The 23,303-nt window shown below is 37.4% G+C and overlaps 1 protein-coding gene across 1 annotated transcript in view; it reads right to left on the minus strand.

Annotated features, from left to right (window-relative positions):
* The window catches only part of LOC126326911 (homogentisate 1,2-dioxygenase), a 127,491-nt gene that overhangs the window by 62,176 nt on the left and 42,012 nt on the right, over positions 1-23,303 (minus strand). Inside the window, exons 2-6 of the mRNA XM_049995809.1 lie at positions 17,731-17,866; positions 16,268-16,398; positions 15,991-16,174; positions 2,912-2,991; positions 2,728-2,827 (exon numbers count right to left, since the gene is read on the minus strand). Coding sequence (XP_049851766.1) covers positions 2,728-2,827; positions 2,912-2,991; positions 15,991-16,174; positions 16,268-16,398; positions 17,731-17,866 — 631 coding nt within the window. The remainder of the gene's footprint in view (positions 1-2,727; positions 2,828-2,911; positions 2,992-15,990; positions 16,175-16,267; positions 16,399-17,730; positions 17,867-23,303) is intronic.

Genomic DNA, 23,303 nt, shown 5'->3' on the forward strand with positions numbered 1-23,303 from the left:
ATTCTTTTCTCTGGTCCTTCTCAACTCGATATGCCACCTTCCTAGATGTTGGACTCAATGTTCCATGTCAAAAAGTCCCTTCCTTACTGCCTTGCTAGATCTACAGTGGAAAGCAGCCATTGTCAGTACATACCAATAAGCCTTCCAGAGTGTTTATTGGGATTCAGAATGAACTCAAAAATTGTGATGAGGGATCTTCATCAGCTATAGAATATTTCAGAACAAATGAAAATTTGTGCTGAACTGGGACTCAAACCTAGATTTTCGGCTTGTCACGGGCTGTCACCTTAACACTTTGACTATCCAAGTATGCTACCAGGTATAGCCCAACTCTTCACTTGTCCTAGTATCCAGTTTCCCATGTGCTTGTGCTGCATTACTGTGATTCTCACCCAGGGAGAGTAGACACTAGGACAAATGGAGAACTGGGCCACTCCTGGAAGTGTGCTTGGTCAGCTGATGTGGTTAAGGCAACCCTTCACGACATGCAGGAAATTCGAGTTCAAGTCCCAGTCCAGCACAAATTTTCATTCATTCTGAAATATTCTACAGCTGATGCAGAACCATAATTGCAATTTGTGAGTTCATTCTTAATTGAATCTGGTTGTTGAACATCACTGTATTGTCTCAGACTATGCATTGCAACCTTCATTGATGGATGATATCTCATCCATAAACAGACATCTCATGTCATCTCCTCTTTGGACAAAGAAAACCTGTTAAACAGTCACTGACTAGTACTCCCTTGACCACTCAGTATCTCCCTGGGCCCGAAAAGGTCAGCCACATCCTTCACATCTTGTCACTTCCTGAGATGAGAGATATTCTACTGAAAATACCACCCACATCACCCAAAGTAGTGCTCCACTGCCCTTCCACCCTACAGAATATCCTTATCCATCCCTATTCTAACTGTACACCCACTCCTGTATCCCATGAGTCATTCCCTTGTGGTTGACCCAAGTGCAAGACCTGTCCCATAAACTCACACACCAGCTCCTACCACAGTCCTGTTGCAGGTATTTCCTACCCAATAAAATGCATTTGAAAGCAGCCATGTTATATATCACTTATGCTTCAATTACTGCACAGCATGTGTGCATGACAAATAACCAACTGTCTACTCACATGAATGACCATCAACAAAATGTGGCAAACTGGAGACTTCAGTTCAGAGGCATTCAGTTGATGAACATGCTGCATGCCACAACACAAATGACTGCAACAGCTGCTTCACTTCAAGGGCCTTTTGGATACCCCCTTCCAGCACAAGTTTCTCTCAACTGCACACAGGTGGAAATTGTCTCTCCAGCATATCCTGCATCCCACTAACATCCTGGCCCAAAACCTCCAATATCATGTTTGCCATTGCCTCACCTTTATCTTATGATGGAAGGAAGAAATTTTATCACTTACTACATTCTTGATTTTCATGGAGTAAAACTGTTGCATCAGGCACATTTATTTAATTTATTACTTCCTTGCAATTAACTCTATTCACAACACATTTTTCAGACATTATCCACACATACCACTGAACATTCCTGCAAAATTGTATCATTTTATGACACACAGTTCAGCACATATGATGTCTTAAACATTGAGATGCATCATAAACTAGTTTTTATTTATAACAAGGCAAAAATTACCCATATTAATATTCATTCAGGTTTTGGTAAGGAGAGCACTTGCTTCCAACAAACCTTAAACATAATTTTAAACCTTTTTTTTTTTACATTTTTCTCACTTACATGCTTGAAATCTAATATTTCACACATTAATTCATTTATAAAGTAATCTTAATTACAAGGCTATTTTATAGGTGAGTGTTCGGTTTTTTGAAGAATTAAGGATGTAAAAGTACCTTAATAACTGCCACTAGTACAAGAAGGAAATAGTCTTGAAATTCTGGAAAGAGGGGAATGACTAAATGCAGAAATACGAAATAATGCATTCAGTTTGTGAGATGTTGATATGTCTGCAAGGCTGTTAATTAGATTATTTTCTTATGTGCTCCTCCATTCATTCACATACTGTGTTCTGTAAAACCTATTGTAGAGGAGAACATTTAAGGATGTGGATCAAGTTGAGTTATACTTTGACAACTGCTAATTTGCTCATACTGATAACTACGAAAACTTCTTTTTTCATGTTTATGTCTGATAGGTGAAGACAGCTGCTTGGGAAGAGATACTTCTACTGCTCACTTGCTATTTTTATCTAATACCTGAAACAAAGCATTTATGTAACTTTACACAAACAATTATCATCTGTGTATGTATTGATAATGTGAAAAGCTGATTAATACAAACATTAGAAATATGTGAAATTTGCATCTCTGAGTCCAAATATGCTGGTAAATTGTAGAAATAGGTAACGAGGTACACTTATTTTGTTTTTGAGTAGCTTCAGATGTGACTTATTTTGTATTATATGATTGCAGTTTGTATATCCTTGAGGTATGATAAAGTCATTGAACTCTCACTGAATCAGTTCGGATTTACAGAATTAGATGAAACATTGAAACAAAGTCTCACTGTGGCATTTTTGTACAGACTGATTTCATCTTAGTGTCAACTGAAGTAAATTAAAGATAAAACACAATAATTTTTTTGTTAACTTTCAAACTGTCAAATCCTAAAAGACTTCTTTGGTTACTACATAAGACAACTATTTTAGAGATTAGACTGCATCTCAATCTTGACTGAGTAAATCTGTTCCACTTACCAATAGGTCCTAGGTATGGGAGCTGGAAGTGATTATCAAAAACTTCCAGTATATAGCCTCGTGATGGTTTGGTAACATGCACATTAAACCTCATACCTTGCTGTAACACAAATAATCAATATACATAATCAGTTTTCAAATTACTTTAAAATTAATGATGCAGAATTATGAATGGTTTAGTTACCTGGATGACACAGATTTCATTTGGAGAAACAGTCATTTTCCCAAATTCTGTTGTAATATACAGAACACCTTGCTGTGGCACTGAAACAGTTATGGGCAGTCAGCTCCTGCTTGTGTTATAAATGTCTTTCCTTTATGTATATAGAAGATCTTATAATTTGTATTACTGCGCAAAAATGAATTTTCTATTGGAAAAACTAATTTTCAGTGAGACCTGTCCAAATTTTGTTTTAATAATATGGCATAATTTGAAAAATGTAGCATACAAGGTGTGACTGGAAAGTTTTAAGAGTGGATTCACTACTGCTTATTGGTTTGGCAGGTAGGTACATGGAGAGTGGGGAGTGAGTCACTGCTTTGTCCTTGAATGCCCTCTGACAGAAAACTGCATTTCCTTTATTCAGTTCATTGTGGCTGCTGGTTGAGTGCAGTTCTGTTAGGGCTTGTTGCCAGATTCTGTCTGTGTGGAAATGGACGTAAAAACAGAGCAACGAATTTGTGTTAAATTTTGTTTTAAAACCAGGAAATCAGTTTCTGAGACTTACAAACTATTAAAAACAGCTTTTGGAGATAATTGTATGAGCCAGTCAAATGTTTCATCTGTTTCAACAGATTTAAAAACAGCCACAAACCATTTGAAGATGTGCCGTTCTTCCACCTCAAAAACGAATGAAAATGTTGGGAAAGTTCGCATCTTAGCACACTCTGATCATCGACTTACAATTAGAGAGATTGCTGATGAACTTAATTTAAGTTTCTATGCAGTTCAGTCAATTTTAACTGAAGATCTGAACATGTGTCGAGTGTCCACAAAATTCATTCCAAAAGTGCTGTCAAGTGACTAGTGACAATACCGACTTGAAGTGTGCCAAGAACTGATTAATTGGACTAAAAATGACCCAGATTTGTTAAATATGGTAATTACAGGTGACAAATTGTGGGTATATGGATATGATCCTGAAACCAAATTGCAGTCTGCACAGTGGAAGACTCCAGGTTCACCACGACCTTAAGCATGGCAAAGTCGGTAGAAGGTGAAGATGATGTTGGTGATTTTTTTCAATTATACCAGCATTGTGCATCATGAATTTACCCCTGGAGGACAGACAATTAACCAGGAATAGCACAAAAGTGTCCTTGAGTGTTTGCACAAAAAGGTGTGGAAGAAAAGGCCTGCATTGTGGAAAGACAGGAGTTGGGTGCTACACAATGACAATGTTCCAGCTCATTGTGCCTTCTCCATCGTTGAATTTTTGACCACATTCAAACTTCCTGTGCATCCACAACTACCATATTCCCATGATTTTGCCCCTGCAGACTTCTACCTGTTTTCTAAACTGAAATTTTCTCTGAAATGGAAGCTATTTGACTCAATCGAAGACATCCAGGCAAATAAGGAGAGCATTCTTAACACACTCCAGGAAAAAAAGTTTCCAGGAATGTGTGGAAACACCATTGGAACCGGTGTATTCAGTCAGAAGGGGAGTAGTTTGAAGGAGATGCATCACAGTAGCATGTAAGTACCACCATTGTACAATTACAAGCCCATTCTTAAAACTATCCAATCACACCTCATATGTGTGGTAATGAGTACACTCCTGTGGAAAATATTAAGTTCAGAGATTACACATATGATGTAAACAAATACTTCACACATGTGAAAAGAAACAAGCGTATTTACAATAAAAACAACTATCCCAAGTGACCAGCTGGACATGAAATGCATAATAATTGAGATAAGACATTGTGGATAATGAAATGAGGGATGTTGTCTTCTAGTCAGATAATAACAGAACAGACTTCAAAACACTATGACATCAGAATGGACTCAAAGCTACAGTTTCATCAAACCAGATGCCTGTATGAAAGAAATTTTAAAAGTCTGTAATTATAGGAATCTGGCATTGCAAAATCACTGCATAGTATTATTCAGTGGTGCAAATGATGTTTATAAAAATGAGCTTAGTGAAGCTACTTGAACACAGAATATGATCACAAACAGAATAAAAGATCAAAAAGTTCTTGCAATAGGCTTATGTTACAGGCATGTTCTAATGATATGGTCATTTGTAAACAAGGAAATCCAGAAAGCCAATAAGATTTACCAAATAATTGCAGATCTAAGGATAATGTTTTCTTTCTTGATACAACTTATTTTTAAAGAATGTGCATCATGAAACGTGAAAACCACTTAAACAAGAACGGCAGATCCTATCTTATGTTAAAAAACACGGCAAGATAATGAAAACTATTTACATAAATAATGAAATAAATGATCCAATTCTGTTGGAGACATTGGAACATCCAGACAGAAGAGGCTCCACTCAAAAATGCAACCAGCAACTGGCTACTGAAGGTAAGCCTACCCTCCTACACACAGATTCCACTGAAACAACAGCTGCAAAAGAAGCATATTCTGGAAGACATATGAATGAAAAATTCAACAAATTCATGAATACATTCGAACTTAAATGTGAGGAAGCATTTCCTAAAATAATACATTATGTTGGGGAATCTACTAAAAAAGTACTGGGTTGCAAAAGGTATCAGGAAGTCCTCTGAAACTCTGAAATATATTATTTCAATCAAACATAATAAGAATGATCCAGCCTTCTTACAGTCTTTCTCAGATAGAAAAGGATGTACAGAGAACTTCTGCAGGATAAAATGATAAGACCACATAGAACTCAAACAATAAAAGCAAACTCATTTGGAATATAGTAAAACAAGAAACTGGAAACACAAAGACAAAATAGATGAACATAAAAATTGGAAATAAAGATAGTGTAGCAGATAACACTAAGGATGTGACCAACTTTGTAAACAACTACTTTAGTAATATGGCAACCAAACTGGAAGAAAAGATTCAAAAAGTGCAACATTCAGCCGCAAATAACTATGTACCTTACACAATGCTGCTGCTACACTCAACTTGGGATGAAATCAGTATGAGTCTACATAAATTTAAGAGTAAAATGTCCACAGCTCTAAATGAATTTTCAATGTGTGTACTAAGAGATCGCATTAGCAGCTTCTAAGCACTCCTAAAAATCATTATAAATGAGTCATTTTCATCAGGTTGCTTCCCTGAACATCTAAAGCATTCAGAATTCTTCGAATAGACAAAAAACGTGATACAGGAAATATAGAGAATTACAGGCCAGTTTCATTGTTGTCTTCTTTTTCAAAAATAATAAAAACTATTATCAAAGGCAGACTTATCAATTATGTAAATAAATAGCAACTTCTGTGCAAAGAGCAGTTTGGTTTCAGGTCTGGAAAGGGGAAAGAAGTTGCTGTAGCAAAATTTACAAAAATAGTTTTACAAGGCCTAGATAAATGAGGACAAATAACAGACATTTTCCTAGATCTTAGTAAAGCATCTGACACAGTGGATCAGGAAATACTTCTGGGTAAACTTGAAGTGGTAGGAATATGATGGTGAATAGATGGTTTAGCTCTTACCTAGCATACAGAGTGCAGAGGGCAAAGATATCCCAAATTTCAAGTGACTCAAATTATTTGGTTAAACATCTTTCAGATGAAGAATACTAAAGATCCTCAAGGGCCTGAGTTTGACTCATTACTGGTTCTCATTTGCATTAATGACTTCCTACTGTGGGCCACACATGAAAAAATGCTGCTACTTGCTGATGACAGCAATACTGTAATTAAGACAGAACACAAGAGACATAAAAGTAAAGGCTGAACAGGCACCTATGGTGGCCCACAAGGTCAAATAAAAATAAAGTAACTCTTAATGTAAAGGCGACTAATAACATGAAATTCTATATACATAAAAAACCTTATATAACAAAGCTTAAAGTACATAATGAGTTGGGGGTATCTCCAGAAACTTATTTCGACTAGAATCTCACTGACTGTAGTAAAATTGTCTTCAGTGATGAATTCTGCTTCAAACCGAGCTCCAATGATCAGCAATGGTATGTCTGGAGATGTCTCAGATATTGATGGAATACCAATCTGACTGTCACCCACCATGTGGCTAAACCACCATAAGTGATGGTCTGGGATGCCATTTCATTTTATGGTAGGACCCCTATGGTTGTCATTCCCATCACCCTTAGAGGACACCAGTATATCAATGATATTCTACATCCCATTTTGTTGCCCTTCATGGAGAATCACTGTAATGGGATTCCGTCCTCTAACATTATCTCTATCTGTCTGTCTCTCTCTCTCTCTCTTTTTTTAATTAGTCAATACCAAGTAACTAATATAGGTGAACATTATCTCAGCCATTTCACTAAAAAAATTATATTTGATTTTGTATATGATGTATTATATTTCAGGATAAAAAGAATAAAAAGAAATTAACTGTACATACAGTTAAAATTCTTCTTCTTTTAGATATATTTGAAATTATGAAGTATCTGGCTTATTTAAAATTGCTCTCATTAATTACAAAATCTGACAATAATAATAAATTTTATTGCTCGATAAATTTTAGTGATAATTCTTCTTTTGTCAAGAAAGTTTGTAAACTCTTTGGAATATTGTGAGTACTGCAGAATGTTGGGAGTAGTGGGCATGCCTCTGATGGAAATGCATGTGTTTTTAATTTTGTCTGCAACAATGTAATTGATGGTTTTATGAAAATGGAGATTGTAAAGTCAGTGTGATATACTAGGGTGAGTCAAATGAAAACCTTAAATTTGTAATAACAAATCGAAATATAGTGCCGTTATCCTGTACATTGGTAATCGTGCTACAAACAGCATGCAGAATAGCCTGTACGTGGCAGCATAGTGCAGATGCACACATACTGTCGCAGTATCAGTATAAAGAAAGCCACCCCACTTGCGACTTGCACCAGGGAAGAACAGCATTCTGTTATTCGGTTTTTGCATAGTGAAGGTGTCAAACCTATTGAAATTCATTGACAAATGAAGGTTCAGTATGGTGATGCATGTTTGTCACAGCAGCAAGTCTATGAATGGAGTAGGAAGTTTGCAAGTGGTGTGACTTCAGTGGAAGATGCTCTTCACCCAGGTCAGGCACAATGAGTTGTGACATTGCAGAAGTTGAAGCCATAGTGAAGGAAAACCACCAAGTGACACTGAATGACATTGCAGCAAGTTTACAGATTAGTCATAGGTGAGCACACCATATTGTGCATGATGTGCTCCAGTTTCACAAAGTGTCTGCGAGATGGGTGCCACAGCAGCTGACTCCTGAAGTGAGAGAATGACGTGTTGATGCTTGTGAATAACTTCTTCAGTGCTTTGAATGAGAAGGTGATGGCTTCCTTGCAAGAATCATTATGGGGGATGAAACCTGGGTTCACTTCCACCAACTGTAAATGAAGAGAGCAAGCAAGGAATGGCGCCATTCCTCATCACCAAAACCAAAGAAGTTTCAAGCAGAACCGTCAGCAGGGAAGGTTATGATGACTCTCTTTTGGGATGAAAAGGGGTCATTTTTGAGCATTACATGACTAGAGGTACTACTGTCACCAATGCATCATACACAGATCTCCTAAAAAATAATCTGCGGCTTGTAATCAAATCAAAGCAACACGGATTGCTGTCAGCAGGTGTCCTTTTGCAACATGACAATGCAAGGCCCCACACTGCCCATACAACAGTTGCAACAATCACAGATCTGAACTTTGAGTGTCTTCCTCATCCACCATACTCACCAGACCTTGCCCCATGTGATTTCCATATGTTTGGACAACGCAAAGACACAATGGGACGAAAGAAGTTCCATTCTGATGAAGAGGTACGCCACATGGTGCATGAGAGGTTGTGCAGACTATCAAAAGAATTTTTTTCTAAAGGAATTTATGCTCTTTGTAAATGCTGGAGGACTTGCATTGAGCATGGGAGAGACTATGTTGAAAAGTGATACAGCTTTGTACCACTTCTGCACAATAAATAATATTTTTTTAAAAAATTAAGGTTTTCATTTGACTCACCCTCATAGAAGAGTGGGATGAAATAAAGGAAAATGATAGCAACAGATAGTAAATCATCAATTATTTAGTATTCTGGAACCCACAATGTTGTAAAAAATTTCAGGCTCAAGACCGTACCGCAAGAAGCAAGAACTCCAGCCAACAAGAAGTCAAAATGAAGATGAGTAAAAAGTTTTTCTTTTGTACGAGGGCTATCCACAAAGTACATTATGTTTTCGTTTGTGTCCGTTAGGGGTGGGGCTAGTGCGGCCATCTTGGTGTCATGGCATGCTGCCGCTCAGTCGTCATCCAGCCGTGTTAGTGAGAGGTTTGTGCTGTACTCTGTTGAGTTACTGTGACAGTTTGAAATGTCAGTGTTAATTGAAAATGCTACGAAGTGTGAAGTGCATGCTGTAATAAGGTTTCTGACTGCAAATAACTGTACACCAATAGAAATCTATCAGCAGCTTTGTGAAGTGTATTGGGATAACATAATCACTGAAGGTGGAATGCGTCAATTTAAAAATGGCCGAACTAACGTTCACGACGAAGAGCGAAGTGGAAGACCCAGCATAGTGACTGCCGAACTTGTAGAAAAAGTCAATGCCGTAGTCTGTGAAAACTGTAATTTCACAGTAACGGAACTCTCTATGAGTTTTCCACAAATTTCATGAAGTTTGTTGCATGAAATCATTACCAAAAAGCTTGGTTACCACAAGTTGTGTGCAAGATGGATACCAAAAATCTTGACAGAGATTCACAAAAGTCAGCGAATGGCTGCAGCGTTATCATTTTTGGATGCTTACAAGAAAGATGGCAACTCATTACTCAATTGCATCGTTACTGGTGACGAAACATGTGTTAAGCATGTGAACTGTGAGACAAAATTACAGTCAATACAGTGGGGGCACACAAATTCCCCCCAAAAACCCAAGAAATGCATGCAGACAATGTCGGCAAGGAATGTGAAGGCAACTGTCTTTTGGGACAGAAAAGGTGTAATTTTTGTGGATTTCCTGGAAAGAGGCACTACAATACACTTTCAAAGATATTGCCAAACTCTGCACAACCTCAGAAGAGCAATACAAAACAAGTGCAGGGGAAAGTTGGGCTCAAAGATCTTGCTTATTCACAACAATGCCCGGGCCCACACGGCAAATGCCACTCGTGAAGTTCTCGAATCTTTTAACTGGCACCGAGCGACTTCCACTTATTCCCAGCAATGAAGAAGTGGATGGCTATGCAGCATTTTGATGACAATGCACAGCTTCAAGAAGAGGTAACCACATGGTAGAAGGCACAGGCGGCCGAATTTTACGCCGAAGAAATTTCCAAGCTCATCCATCGCTACGATAAGTGCCTTAATTTAAATGACAACTATGTAGAAAAGTAGTATTTAAGTGTGGCTTTCATCTGTATATAATAAAAACTTTATTTATTTTTAATTCCAAAACGTAATGTACTTTGTGGATAGCCCTTGTATATCTTATGCCTCTCGAAGCTTTCAAAACTTTTAGAGACAGGATTTTAATGGTGATGTGTGAGAGGGTAAGATTACACCATCCTGGTTTTATATTTCATCGCAATGAAGGCCACCTGCACATGATGAGAGTTTCTCTTGCATGTCTTCATGTTTGCCAAATCCTGCCTTGGCCAGCAGAGTTACCAGGTCTCTCCCCAGATGAGAACATTTGGAGCATTATGGGCAGGGCCCTCCAACCAGGCCAGAATTTTGGTAATCTAATGTTTCAATTGGACAGAATTTGGCTTGATATACCTCAGGAGAACCTCCAATTACTCTATCAGTCAATGCCAAGCTGAATACTGCGTGCATAAGGGCCATAGGTCAACCAATATGTTGCTGGCTTCCTCAATTTGTGAAGCTCTTTCTCTTGAATAAATCATCCAGTTTTTCTGAAACTGTAATAATCTGTTTGTCTGTACATGTACATCACATCTACCTGTTTCTGTCCCATTCAGATATGAGGGCAATCCCAAAAGCAAGGTGTCCAATTTTTTTGGTGATGAGGAATGGCGCCATTCCTTGCTTGCTCTATTCATTTACAGTTGGTGGAAGTGAACCCAAGTTTCATCCCCCATAATGATTCTTGCAAGGAAGCCATCACCTTCTCATTCAAAGTGCTGGAGAAGATATTCAAAAGCATCAACATGTCATTCTCTCACTTCAGGAGTCAGCTGCTGTGGCACCCATCTTGCAGACACTTTGTGAAACTGGAGCACATCATGCACAATATGGTGTGCTCACCTATGACTAATCTGTAAACATGCTGCAGTGTCATTCAGTGTCACTTGGTGGTTTTCCTTCACTATGGCTTCAACTTCTGCAATGTCACAACTCGTTGTGCCTGACCTGGGCGAAGAGCATCTTCCACTGAAGTCACACCACTTGCAAACTTCCTACTCCATTCATAGACTTGCTGCTGTGACAAACATGCATCACCATACTGAACCTTCATTTGTCAATGAATTTCAATAGGTTTGACACCTTCACTATGCAAAAACCGAATAACAGAATGCTGTTCTTCCCTGGTGCAAGTCGCAAGTGGGGTGGCTTTCTTTATACTGATACTGCGACAGTATGTGTGCATCTGCACTATGCTGCCACGTACAAGCTATTCTGCATGCTGTTTGTAGCACGATTACCAATGTACAGGATAACGGCACTATATTTCGATTTGTTATTACAAATTTAAGGTTTTCATTTGACTCACCCTCGTATATCACACTGACTTTACAATCTCCATTTTCATAAAACCATCAATTACATTGTTGCAGACAAAATTAAAAACACGTGCATTTCCATCAGAGGCATGCCCACTACTCCCAACATTCTGCAGTACTCACAATATTCCAAAGAGTTTACAAACTTTCTTGACAAAAGAAGAATTATCACTAAAATTTATCCAGTAATAAAATTTATTATTATTGTCAGATTATGTAATTAATAAGAGCAATTTTAAATAAGCCGGTTTGGCAATATCTTTGAAAGTGTATTGTAGTGCCTCTTTCCAGGAAATCCACAAAAATCACACCTTTTCTGTCCCAAAAGACAGTCGCCTTCACATTCCTTGCCGACATTATCTGCATGCATTTCTTGGGTTTTTGGGGGGAATTTGTGTGCCCCCACTGCATTGACTGTAATTTTGTCTCACAGTTCACATGCTTAACCCATGTTTCGTCACCAGTAACGATGCAATCGAGTAATGAGTTGCCATCTTTCTTGTAAGCATCCAAAAACGATAACGCTGCAGCCATTCGCTGACTTTTGTGAATCTCTGTCAAGATTTTTGGTATCCATCTTGCACAAAACTTGTGGTAACCAAGCTTTTTGGTAATGATTTCATGCAACAAACTTCGTGAAATTTGTGGAAAATTCATAGAGAGTTCCGTTATTGTGAAATTACGGTTTTCACAGACTACGGCATTGACTTTTTCTACAAGTTCGGCAGTCACTATGCTGGGTCTTCCACTTTGCTCTTCGTCATGAACGTTAGTTCGGCCATTTTTAAATTTTATGACCCATTGATGCACTCCACCTTCAGTGGTTATGTTATCCCCATTTCTATCGGTGTACAGTTTTTTGCATTCAGAAACCTTATTACAGCATGCACTTCACACTGAGATATTTTTTGACATAATCACCATTTCTGTTGATACATTTTTGTAGATGCTGTGGCAGTTTTCATATGTCCATGTCATACCAGCATGCCGCCATGCTGTTTATAAAGTTATGAACCTCTTCTTTCACCTCGTCGTTGGAGCTGAATCACTGGGACCACAATTAACGCTGATAGGTACTGTGAGACTCTGAAAAAACTCAAACGGGCAATTTAGAACTGGAGAAGAGGAATGTTGAGCAAAGGCATACACATTCTCCATAACAATGCTCACCCATACATCACTCGGCAAACCGTTGCTCTCGTGCAACAGTTTCAGGGGAACATAATCAGCCACCCACCCTATAGTCCTGACTTGGCAACCAGTGACTATCACCTGTTCTAGCTTAAAAGAACATTTGGCCGGAAAGTGATTCAGCTCTTGATGACGAGGTGAAAGAAGAGGTTCATAAATTTATAAACAGCATGGTGGCAAACTGGTATGACATGGGCATACAAAAACGGCCACAGCATCTACAAAAATGCATCGACAGAAATGGTGATTATGTCAAAAATACAAAAATGTTTAAGCTGTTTACTGATGTAACCCATTGTAGAAATAAACAGGTCTATGTACTTACAAAGAAACAGGAGACCTTACTTTTAGGATTGCCCTCGTAATTCCTTCATGGTGCAACTTTTGTTTGTGTTTGTGTGTGTGTGTGTGTGATAAACTTCTCATGTTCATTCCATTGTCTTATGTACTTCTATTATAAATAACGCATACATGTATGTGTAATGGTGACATCCATACAGGGCAATTTGTCTCTGGATAAATAAATAAAACCAGTAATATAGTGCAGATGATACGGCAGTGTACCACTGGACTGCTATTGGTTATTAGTGAGCAATACCAAATAAAGGAGATACAGATGAGAACAGTTATTTTTGTTGTAGCTTTATCATCTTTATGAAATGGAAAACATTTGCCCCTTCCTCCTTTAGCAGTCATAAGTGGCCACTATTTTCAGTATAATGTACAGCAATATTATTTAGCTGTGTTAATCTTTAGTATTATTTTAGCAAAGAAATACAAGGTTAATGTAAGACCTACAGTTTATTGCTACATGATATATTTGCCTTAACTTGTATTTACGTCAGAAGATACCATCAAACTGCAATGTACTATTTGTTCTGCTTTTCTTAATTTCTTTACTCCCTAGTTCTGAATCAACAGAATTAGGAAGTGTTTTATGTGTAGTTACTGTTATTATTATTATTCAAATCTGACCTGGTGAGTACCATGTGAAACAGTTGATTTATGAGATGAATTTCTTTCAATTTTTTGACTTCCCAGTACTTCTTCTTTCTCATTCTCTATTATTCTCTTCTTTCTTCTGTCCATTTCCCCACTTCTTCTTTTGTATTTTCTTCTGGAAACCCTTAACTTTTCTATTCTTTCCCTGAATTCATGCCTGTTTTCTATGTGTTTTTTATTCCCAACTCATGCAAATCTTTCTTGCATCTGTAAACAGTGAAATTTGGGTTTTTGGATTTTTGTCAAATAAACTGAATATATTTTTTATGTCATGGTCTTGTTATCCATTGATTTCAAGTGGCCATAAAATTTTATCATTGTATCTATTATACTATCATTGTTTTCATGGACCTTCTTGTTGCTTTTGTTTCCAAATCCACTGACTGTATTTTAGACCCAAAATACTACAAATTATTCTTTTTTTTCTCTCAAAATTATTTAACTGTTGGCTGTGCTTATGGAGAGGCATTCTAAGGTATAAAGACACCTAGTTTTAATCACCATATTGTAATGCCAAGCTTTTGTATTAATAGACTAGGATTTAAAAAAAATTGTATGTGTACTTTGTTGTGTGCAATGCTACTGCAATGTTTCTGGCTGTGCTCACATTAGCTGCTTTGTCCAAAGCACTGATTGGATTATTTTTCCCAAGGAGGCCTAGTTAGATGAACTTTATTTTTTCATATTTTGATCCTATGTATTTAATATATACTTTTTTCAAACTAAATTTATAATATAGTTTTTTTCTTCTACCTTGTGGAGAATGCTCACCTGTTTCATAGCATTTTGTAGGTTCACTGCTAAGATTGCTATCTCACTATCAAAAGCTAAGAAACCAATTTCAAGGTTCTCTCTCTGTTTCTTCGAAGTTTCATTTTATTTATTATTTCTTCTTCTGTTCCTTTTCTCCATTTTTATACTACTTTCTTGTAAATTCAGATGTATAATAATGGACCCCATGCCTATTTTAATTTTGAAAGATTTTCTTGTTGCATCTAAAAATTTAACTTTTGAAACAGTGTTAGTCAAAGTTTGCTTAATGATTACCATTGTTTTTTGAGGGCATGGAATAGGATAACACTAATGACAGAGTCATAGGCTTTTTTAAAACCAACAAAGGATTCATAAAGATTTTGTGCACAAAGTTTCTTATATCTGATTAAGAGCTTTGGGTTTAATATGTGTTCAATACATGACATTCCTCTCTTCAAAATTTCCTTGTATTCTCCTAATAGTTGCTCCATTTGATTTTCTAATCTATTGTGCTAACGTTTTGACAGAATTTTGTACATCACTGGGAGGACAGCTATGTCTTGATATTTGTTTACATACGTTTCGTTCCCATTTTTGTGCGATAGATAAACAAGCACTATTTTCCAGTCTTCTAGTATTTGTTAAGTGCCCCAAATGTTTTCCATTCTGTTTTGTAGATGTTGACAGTTCCATCACACTTTTCCACATTTCTTCAAAAACGTTGTCATCCTCTAAAGCTTAGTTGTGTTTTAGTTTAATAATTTGGTCAATTACCTGAAAGTTTGGTGCTCTCTCGTTATTAGCAGTCTAATACTATGTAATACTGCAGTGGCTGTTACACAGTAAATATCACTTTTTATTGTCAGTCTGTTTATTCAGTCATTTCAAAATTAATAATGAAGTAATTCCTGGTCCATTGTGGACAACCTAAGACTCACTAGAGCAGAAGGGTTACAAAAGGTAGTGAAACATGTGTCAATTTTAGTTTTACTGATGCTTTATATAAAGTGAAAAGTGAAGTCTCCGTATTGTATTTGCACATGGTTTGTTGTATATGCAATTGTCATTCTCCTGGGCAGCTGTGTTAATGATGCAATGTCATAAAATGAATTGCAATATAATTACACTGAAAATAATGTGATTTACTGAATAGCAGATGATGTTGGAATTGCAGCGAACCATTGTTTACTACAATGAGACAGATATCAGTCACCTTGAAGTGTGAAGTTGAAAGCAAATGTCAGCATTTCCAGAATGCAGTACTGCACCAGAATCACAAAAAATAAAGGATTTGTTCTCATTATTTGTTGTCAGATATCTCTGACTGACAGATGATGAAGAAAAATTGTGGAATGAATACTTAAAATTAATTTTCATCCATAAAGTCAAGTATAAAAATGCATAAAATCAGTTTTTTAAAAAAAATATATAAGAATAAAATAAATTCTGTAATGATAATCAAATGTACCCACCCAGAAGAAAATCTCCATCTGAATTATAAAAGCATTTGTTTCCCATTGATTTGTTACATAGATATACATGTATAGCTATTCCATGTCTTGTTCGAGGATCACCAGCTCCACAGACTGTATGAAGACCTTCAACAAAATCAACTTGTTCATCATCACTTGGCAAATCAAATGGTAGCCATCTCATCTGAAAGTTTTATTTCAAAAGTAAGCAAAATTTTACACTCTCAAAAACCACTGAAACATTGATATGTATACAGAATTTTGTTTCATGCCATACCTGGTTTGGGTTTGGTGGATTTTCATTCCAATTATTCCCAAAGTGTTTTTTTGCAAATGGTTGAAAGGGTTCATGTATGACTGATGGCCGGATACGATATAACCAGGATCTCTTATTTCCTTCTCTTGGAGCTGTTTTAACAATATGATAGTGGGTCAATAATTAGTGGGAAGAGATTACAAGATATCTGAGAATGTAAAATATTTTGAAATTCCTGCTGAGTGTAGAGTGAACATAACACTTTAAAATACTGTTAGAATTTTATGGCAATTTTGTCTACATGAGATGGTTTTATGACAACTATTATTTATTAGGATTTTATTTTAACTGTTTGGGTATCAGAATTAAATATCAATAAAAACAAAAAAAGCTACAAACAACACTCTTATCTGTCTTGTTCTTGTCAAATTAGATCTGGAAGTATGTAAATAGTAAAACTACTACTACTACTACTATAAAAGTGATTCACAAATGAAAAAAACTGCTACTACTACTATCACCACTACTACTAAATCATTTGTATGTTATTTAGAAACTTTAGCCAAGATTATGAAATTGATGTAAGTCAGTCTATAGGTTAATAATACAAACATAATAATGGCAGTAGTTGTAATCTCTCAGGTCATATCTGAGCTGTCCACTACTCTCCATCTACGTATCTTATAAGTTCTCCCCCACAAAATGTTTGCATTCTATTAATATCTTTAGTGATTTTCCAGCTTTGACATTTAACGTGTAAAGGTAAAAACTAATCAAGTAGAAAAATCACTGAATCTTTGAAACGTATATAAATAAGACTGAGAACTATGCTAGCTTTCTGATGAATCCTTTTTTATGATAAAGCACACATATGCACACATGTGCACATGCAGTCCCTCCCCTCCCCACCACCCTCAAGCACACAGGAGTGGGGAGTGGCACCACAAAATTTGACTGTCCCCACCCAATTTCTCATCATTATTAAAATACTATCTGTACATTTGTAAAACATCTTCCTAATTGTTGCAGGACTGTCACCTCTGGAAGAAAGAATGGTGTTGAAAGTATCACATTTAAGGTCCTCTTGAGCAGAATAAATGCTGATAGTAGCCAACCCAACATATTAAAACAGTGTTTTGGGCTGTCAGGCAAAATGAAGATGTAAGTGGGGCACTGGGATGTGCCTTGATGAATTGTTAGCAGAATGCAACCTTCAAAAGGTGAAAACCTGGATGCATAATGGGACATATTTTTAACCCATCCAGTTGTCTAAACTAACAAACAATTAACTATTGAGTAACACTCTCTGACTTGAAATTCTACTCAGTTCAAAATCAAAGTGTTTGTTAATTCAATATTTTATGTTTAGAGGGGCAAGAAGCCTGAATCACATGAACAATCCCTACCATGATCAAATTTTTTATAATGTAACTTCATTACTACATAAATCTACTAAATATTTTAAGAAGAAGTGTATGAGATACCTGTAAATGCAGAGCCAGATAACTGTTCTGCATACAGTCCATAAGGACACTTCTGAGGACTGTTTTGCCCATGTGGCAGGGCTCCTGGACACCTTGGATCTTCAGAGGTGAATTCACTGCCAAAGCCAGTTAAGTACTGCAACAGTTGACAGTATTACATTTACAGTGGAAACAATATCATATGTTTTTGAGACCATAAAGGATACATCATAACATTACATAAACATTAACATATTGATTGCCATGTCCAAAATAAGTAAACTGCTCCCAGAAGCCATGTCAAGCAGTTCATACAATCTGATTCATCATCTAATTTGTAGTCAGTTTTTTCTTGGTGGGAAAATGGAGCCTGCAAGTTATCTTAAAATTGGTGTACAGAGTAGAAAATGCAGCTAAGACACCAACAATGAGGGAACTCATCATCAACACTCAGCCAACAGCTTGTGCATTTCAAGCATGTTTGACAATATGATCCGTGTAAGGACACGGAATAGTTGTTCAGTCTTCATTGTGGATGGTTCACTGACATTTATTATTATTTGTGTTCAATTTTACCCATTAAGTAGCTAGTAAGAAGAGGAAACTAAGTGATGCAGAACTTGAACAGCAAGCCGACATGAACTAATTGAATCAGACGTGTTTATGAATAAATTCTCTGATGATGGAAGTCTCTACAAACCATCTTCAAGTGAGCATTCAAGTGATGATTCAAATGCAGAAAACAGTGAATGCAATAAAGAAGATCAGTAAGTTGTTCCAATAGCAGGCACTATGAATAAAAGTAATGAGTGGAGTGACATATCAGGATCCACAAGTATTAGTGTTAAGTGAGGATGTATGATTGAAATTAGACTCACAGAATCTTGGCATCAATGCACTTTTTCATTTAATTTTTTTTTTTTTTGAAGGGTTGCTAATGTTATTAAATCAGCAAGCAAACCTAAATGTGAGTGAGGAAGCAGGAAAATGTGGGAGGAGATGATTCAGCCAGGCTCCTGAGATGGAGGGGTACAAATGTTGTGGAAATGAAAGTATTTCTGGGAATGTTGTTGCAAGTGGGACCTAGTTGTTTTCCATTGACAGAACATAGCCGGAGTACAAGTCTTTTTTTACAGTGTCACATTCTGGATATCTTTTATGAGCAGAAACAGATTCCAGCTGTTATTGAGACATCAATGCTTCTCAGACACCTCATTGCAATCCAATGACTGATTCTACAAAATTAGACCAGAGTTGGACCATTTCAGTAGCATCATGAGCAATAATTATGATCCAGACAAGAATCTCTGCATTGACAGGTCAATGATTTTGTGGTACATCCATCTGTTTCTTAGGCAGTATATCAAAAACAAGAAACACAAATATGATGTGAAACTTTATCAGTTCTGTGAATCTAATGGTGTGATTGTCAAAATAAAAATCTGCTGTGGCAAGTCACAGGATCGATGATGCATCTGAAGTTGTTTTACACCTGATGGAAGTTTTCTTGAACAAAGGATATGTGTTTCATATGGGCAACTTTTATAATTCTCTATCACTTACAAAACGGTTGTTCTCTTACAAAAGCTACATGTGTGGAACATTACATAATGATAGAAAGGAAGGCCCAAAATCATTAGTTACTATGAAACAGAAGAAAGGTCAGGTGGTATGGAAGAGAAATGATAAGGCTGTCATTTGCAAATTGAAGGACAAAAAGGAAGTCCTGACCATTTCTAATAGGCACTGTGCCAAAATGTTGGAAGTTCACAGTTGGAACGGTAAAGTTGCCTTGAAACCAAAGATAGTCAAAGATTACAACAATGGCATGGCAGGTGTTGATCAGTCAGATTAAATGCTGTAGTATTATTCAGTATTGTGAAAAACTACTGGATGACCAAAATAGCTTCCTCTAAAAGTAATGAATTTTTTTCTCCAGAGTGCCCACTGTTTTTATAATCAAACAACTGAATGTTGTATCAAGTCTCTAGCTTTTAGAGAAAAATTTATTTATGCATTCACAGGAGATAGGATGCCAGACATCCACAAGAAAATCAGGATGGAAGACAGCATGCATTTTTTAGTGGAAATACTCACCATTGAGAAAAAAGTGTGGCCATCAAAGCCATGCAGAGTGTGCAGGCAACAAAAGAAATGCCATGAATCACAGTACTTTTGTCCCAGTTGTTAAGAAAAATTGGCGCTTTAACTGGAAGAATGGTTCAAGATATATGATAAAAAACTTTATTTTCATTGCCATTAGCAAAATAAGGTATTCATTTTGCAGTTACAGCTATTAAATTTTGTATGTGCTTTGCTGTTAGTTTATTCCAAGTGTTATAATAAAAATTCTGTTCCACAGTAACCTGATGCTTTCCTACATGTGTCCATGATGCAGAAGGCCTGTTAGATTGCACATATTTGCTACACATGTTTTTGTATCTGACTTTATTCAGACACCAATTTCCTATGAGTTTAACGCATAGGGGATGCCAGTGGCCAGGTTGTCAGGCAAGTGATAACTCATAGTTGGGAGACAGTGTGTTAAATTAATGAAATAATAATGCATGTAGTATACCTTGGACAATTAACCTGTATTTAAAGGAATTATGGTGGCGCTTCAAAAAGATGATTTGTACGTTAACGTCTTTTTAGGTCTCAGATTTGTAGTTTCTTATTTGTTTATTTGTATGGCCAGGCAACTTTAAATCTCTATTTTCCTCCTGCTTCCTTTTTCTTTATTTTTGACTGTTCCTTTTTTTATATTTTATAGTTGCAAGAGCCAAAGCTACACTTGTACCAAAATCTTTCCCAAATGCCAGTTTATTCAACAATTTCTGTGGAAACTGCAACATTGAGAACAAACATGTTACTGAAATGGACTTAATACTACAGATTAAGTACACCACAATACCAGTGTGATCAGGATTTCAGAAGAATATTTTAATTTTAGCCTCAAGTGTTATATACACTCCTGGAAATTGAAATAAGAACACCATGAATTCATTGTCCCAGGAAGGGGAAACTTTATTGACACATTCCTGGGGTCAGATACATCACATGATCACACTGACAGAACCACAGGCACATAGACACAGGCAACAGAGCATGCACAATGTCAGCACTAGTACAGTGTATATCCACCTTTCGCAGCAATGCAGGCTGCTATTCTCCCATGGAGACGATCGTAGAGATGCTGGATGTAGTCCTGTGGAACGGCTTGCCATGCCATTTCCACCTGGCGCCTCAGTTGGACCAGCGTTCGTGCTGGACGTGAAGACCGCGTGAGACGACGCTTCATCCAGTCCGAAACATGCTCAATGGGGGACAGATCTGGAGATCTTGCTGGCCAGGGTAGTTGACTTACACCTTCTAGAGCACGTTGGGTGTCACGGGATACATGCGGACGTGCATTGTCCTGTTGGAACAGCAAGTTCCCTTGCCGGTCTAGGAATGGTAGAACGATGGGTTTGATGACGGTTTGGATGTACCGTGCACTATTCAGTGTCCCCTCGACGATCACCAGAGGTGTACGGCCAGTGTAGGAGATCGCTCCCCACACCATGATGCCGGGTGTTGGCCCTGTGTGCCTCGGTCGTATGCAGTCCTGATTGTGGCGCTCACCTGCACGGTGCCAAACACGCATACGACCATCATTGGCACCAAGGCAGAAGTGACTCTCATCGCTGAAGACGACACGTCTCCATTCGTCCCTCCATTCACGCCTGTCGCGACACCACTGGAGGCGGGCTGCACGATGTTGGGGCGTGAGCGGAAGACGGCCTAACGGTGTGCGGGACCGTAGCCCAGCTTCATGGAGATGGTTGCGAATGGTCCTCGCCGATACCCCAGGAGCAACAGTGTCTGGGAAGTGGTGGTGTGGTCCCCTACGGCACTGCGTAGGATCCTACGGTCTTGGCGTGCATCCGTGCGTCGCTGCGGTCCGGTCCCAGGTCGACGGGCACGTGCACCTTCCGCCGACCACTGGCGACAACATCGATGTACTGTGGAGACCCCACGCCCCACGTGTTGAGCAATTCGGCGGTACGTCCACCCGGCCTCCCGCATGTGCACTATACGCCCTCGCTCAAAGTCCGTCAACTGCACATACGGTTCACATCCATGGTGTCGCAGCATGCTACCAGTGTTAAAGACTGCGATGGAGCTCCGTATGCCACGGCAAACTGGCTGACACTGACGGTGGCGATGCACAAATGCTGTGCAGCTAGCGCCATTTGACGGCCAACACCGCGGTTCCTGGTGTGTCCGCTGTGCCGTGCATGTGATCATTGCTTGTACAGCCCTCTCGCAGTGTCCGGAGCAAGTATGGTGGGTCTTACACACCGGTGTCAATGTGTTCTTTTTTCCATTTCCAGGAGTGTATGATATGAAGCTCACACACTGAAATGATTGCCTTGAAATATTGTCGTGGTTGTAACGGGACATCCCCCTCTAGCATTACCTTTCCTCAACAGTAGCTGTTGATACCAGTATTATTTTTTGAATTTTGGACAGGTCAGTATTATCTCAGCTGCTTTCCTGAAACAATTTGTATTATTTTGTACACAGTATATTATATTTAAAGCTAAAATTTATGGAAAGGAATTACTTTATAAAATATTTTAGTCTTGATATTATACTTGATAAGTACTAGTACTGAATGTACAGTCTCGAGATTATTTTTTTAGAAACATTTGAAATTACAAATTATTGGCACACTTGAGATTTCTGTTCTTAATTACACAATTCTGTTCTGTTTACTATTATTATTATTATTATTATTATTATTATTATTATTATTATTGATTATTCCCATTTAATGAGAGTGTTTGTAGTTGAATTCCTATATGATGATTGTTTATGTTTTTTCTTCATTGTACTGTTTACTATATTCATTTATGGATTCATTTATGGAATAATAGTTGAAATTAAAATGTAATAGAAACTAGTTCAAATTCATTTGTTAACAAAAATTGTAAACCTTTGGCATATTGTCATTTCCACAGAGTATGGAAGTCGTAAGAGTGCTTTTGACATAATCAGACATAGTTTTGTATTTCTGTGCGAACAATGTAATTTCAGCTTTGTTAATGTGAAAAATCAAAATACTGTATGATACACTAAAATTTGAGATAATTAATTTATGTAAAAAAAATTACTGCAACAACAATCTTCAGATTTATTTAGTTCAAACCAACTGTGAGGATGAGATGTGAGACTTTTAGCTTCAAGAATCAGGCCCCTAGACAAGAAGAACTGGAGTCATCTCAACATTAAAAGCTAAGTAAAACTTAAAGTCTATGATTAATTGACTAATAATGAAATTTTGTATGTTGCAGAAATTATTATATTTCTTTGATTTTTGAAATATATGTATGAATAAATTTTCAATCACATGTAACAAAACTGAAGGCTACCCAGCAAAGGGTCTTTTTATCAACAGTGATGATGTACTACCAATAATGATAGACCATATTGAATGAAAGTGAAGAGAACCTTACAACTACAATCAGGGGAATCGAAAATGAAAGATAAGTACAAATTATTTGTGAAGTTGATTCGTTTGTGGACTTGTGTGCTTGTCAACAAAATGA

This window comes from Schistocerca gregaria, chromosome 2 (genome assembly GCF_023897955.1).
Source record: "Schistocerca gregaria isolate iqSchGreg1 chromosome 2, iqSchGreg1.2, whole genome shotgun sequence".
Lineage (NCBI taxonomy): Eukaryota > Metazoa > Arthropoda > Insecta > Orthoptera > Acrididae > Schistocerca > Schistocerca gregaria.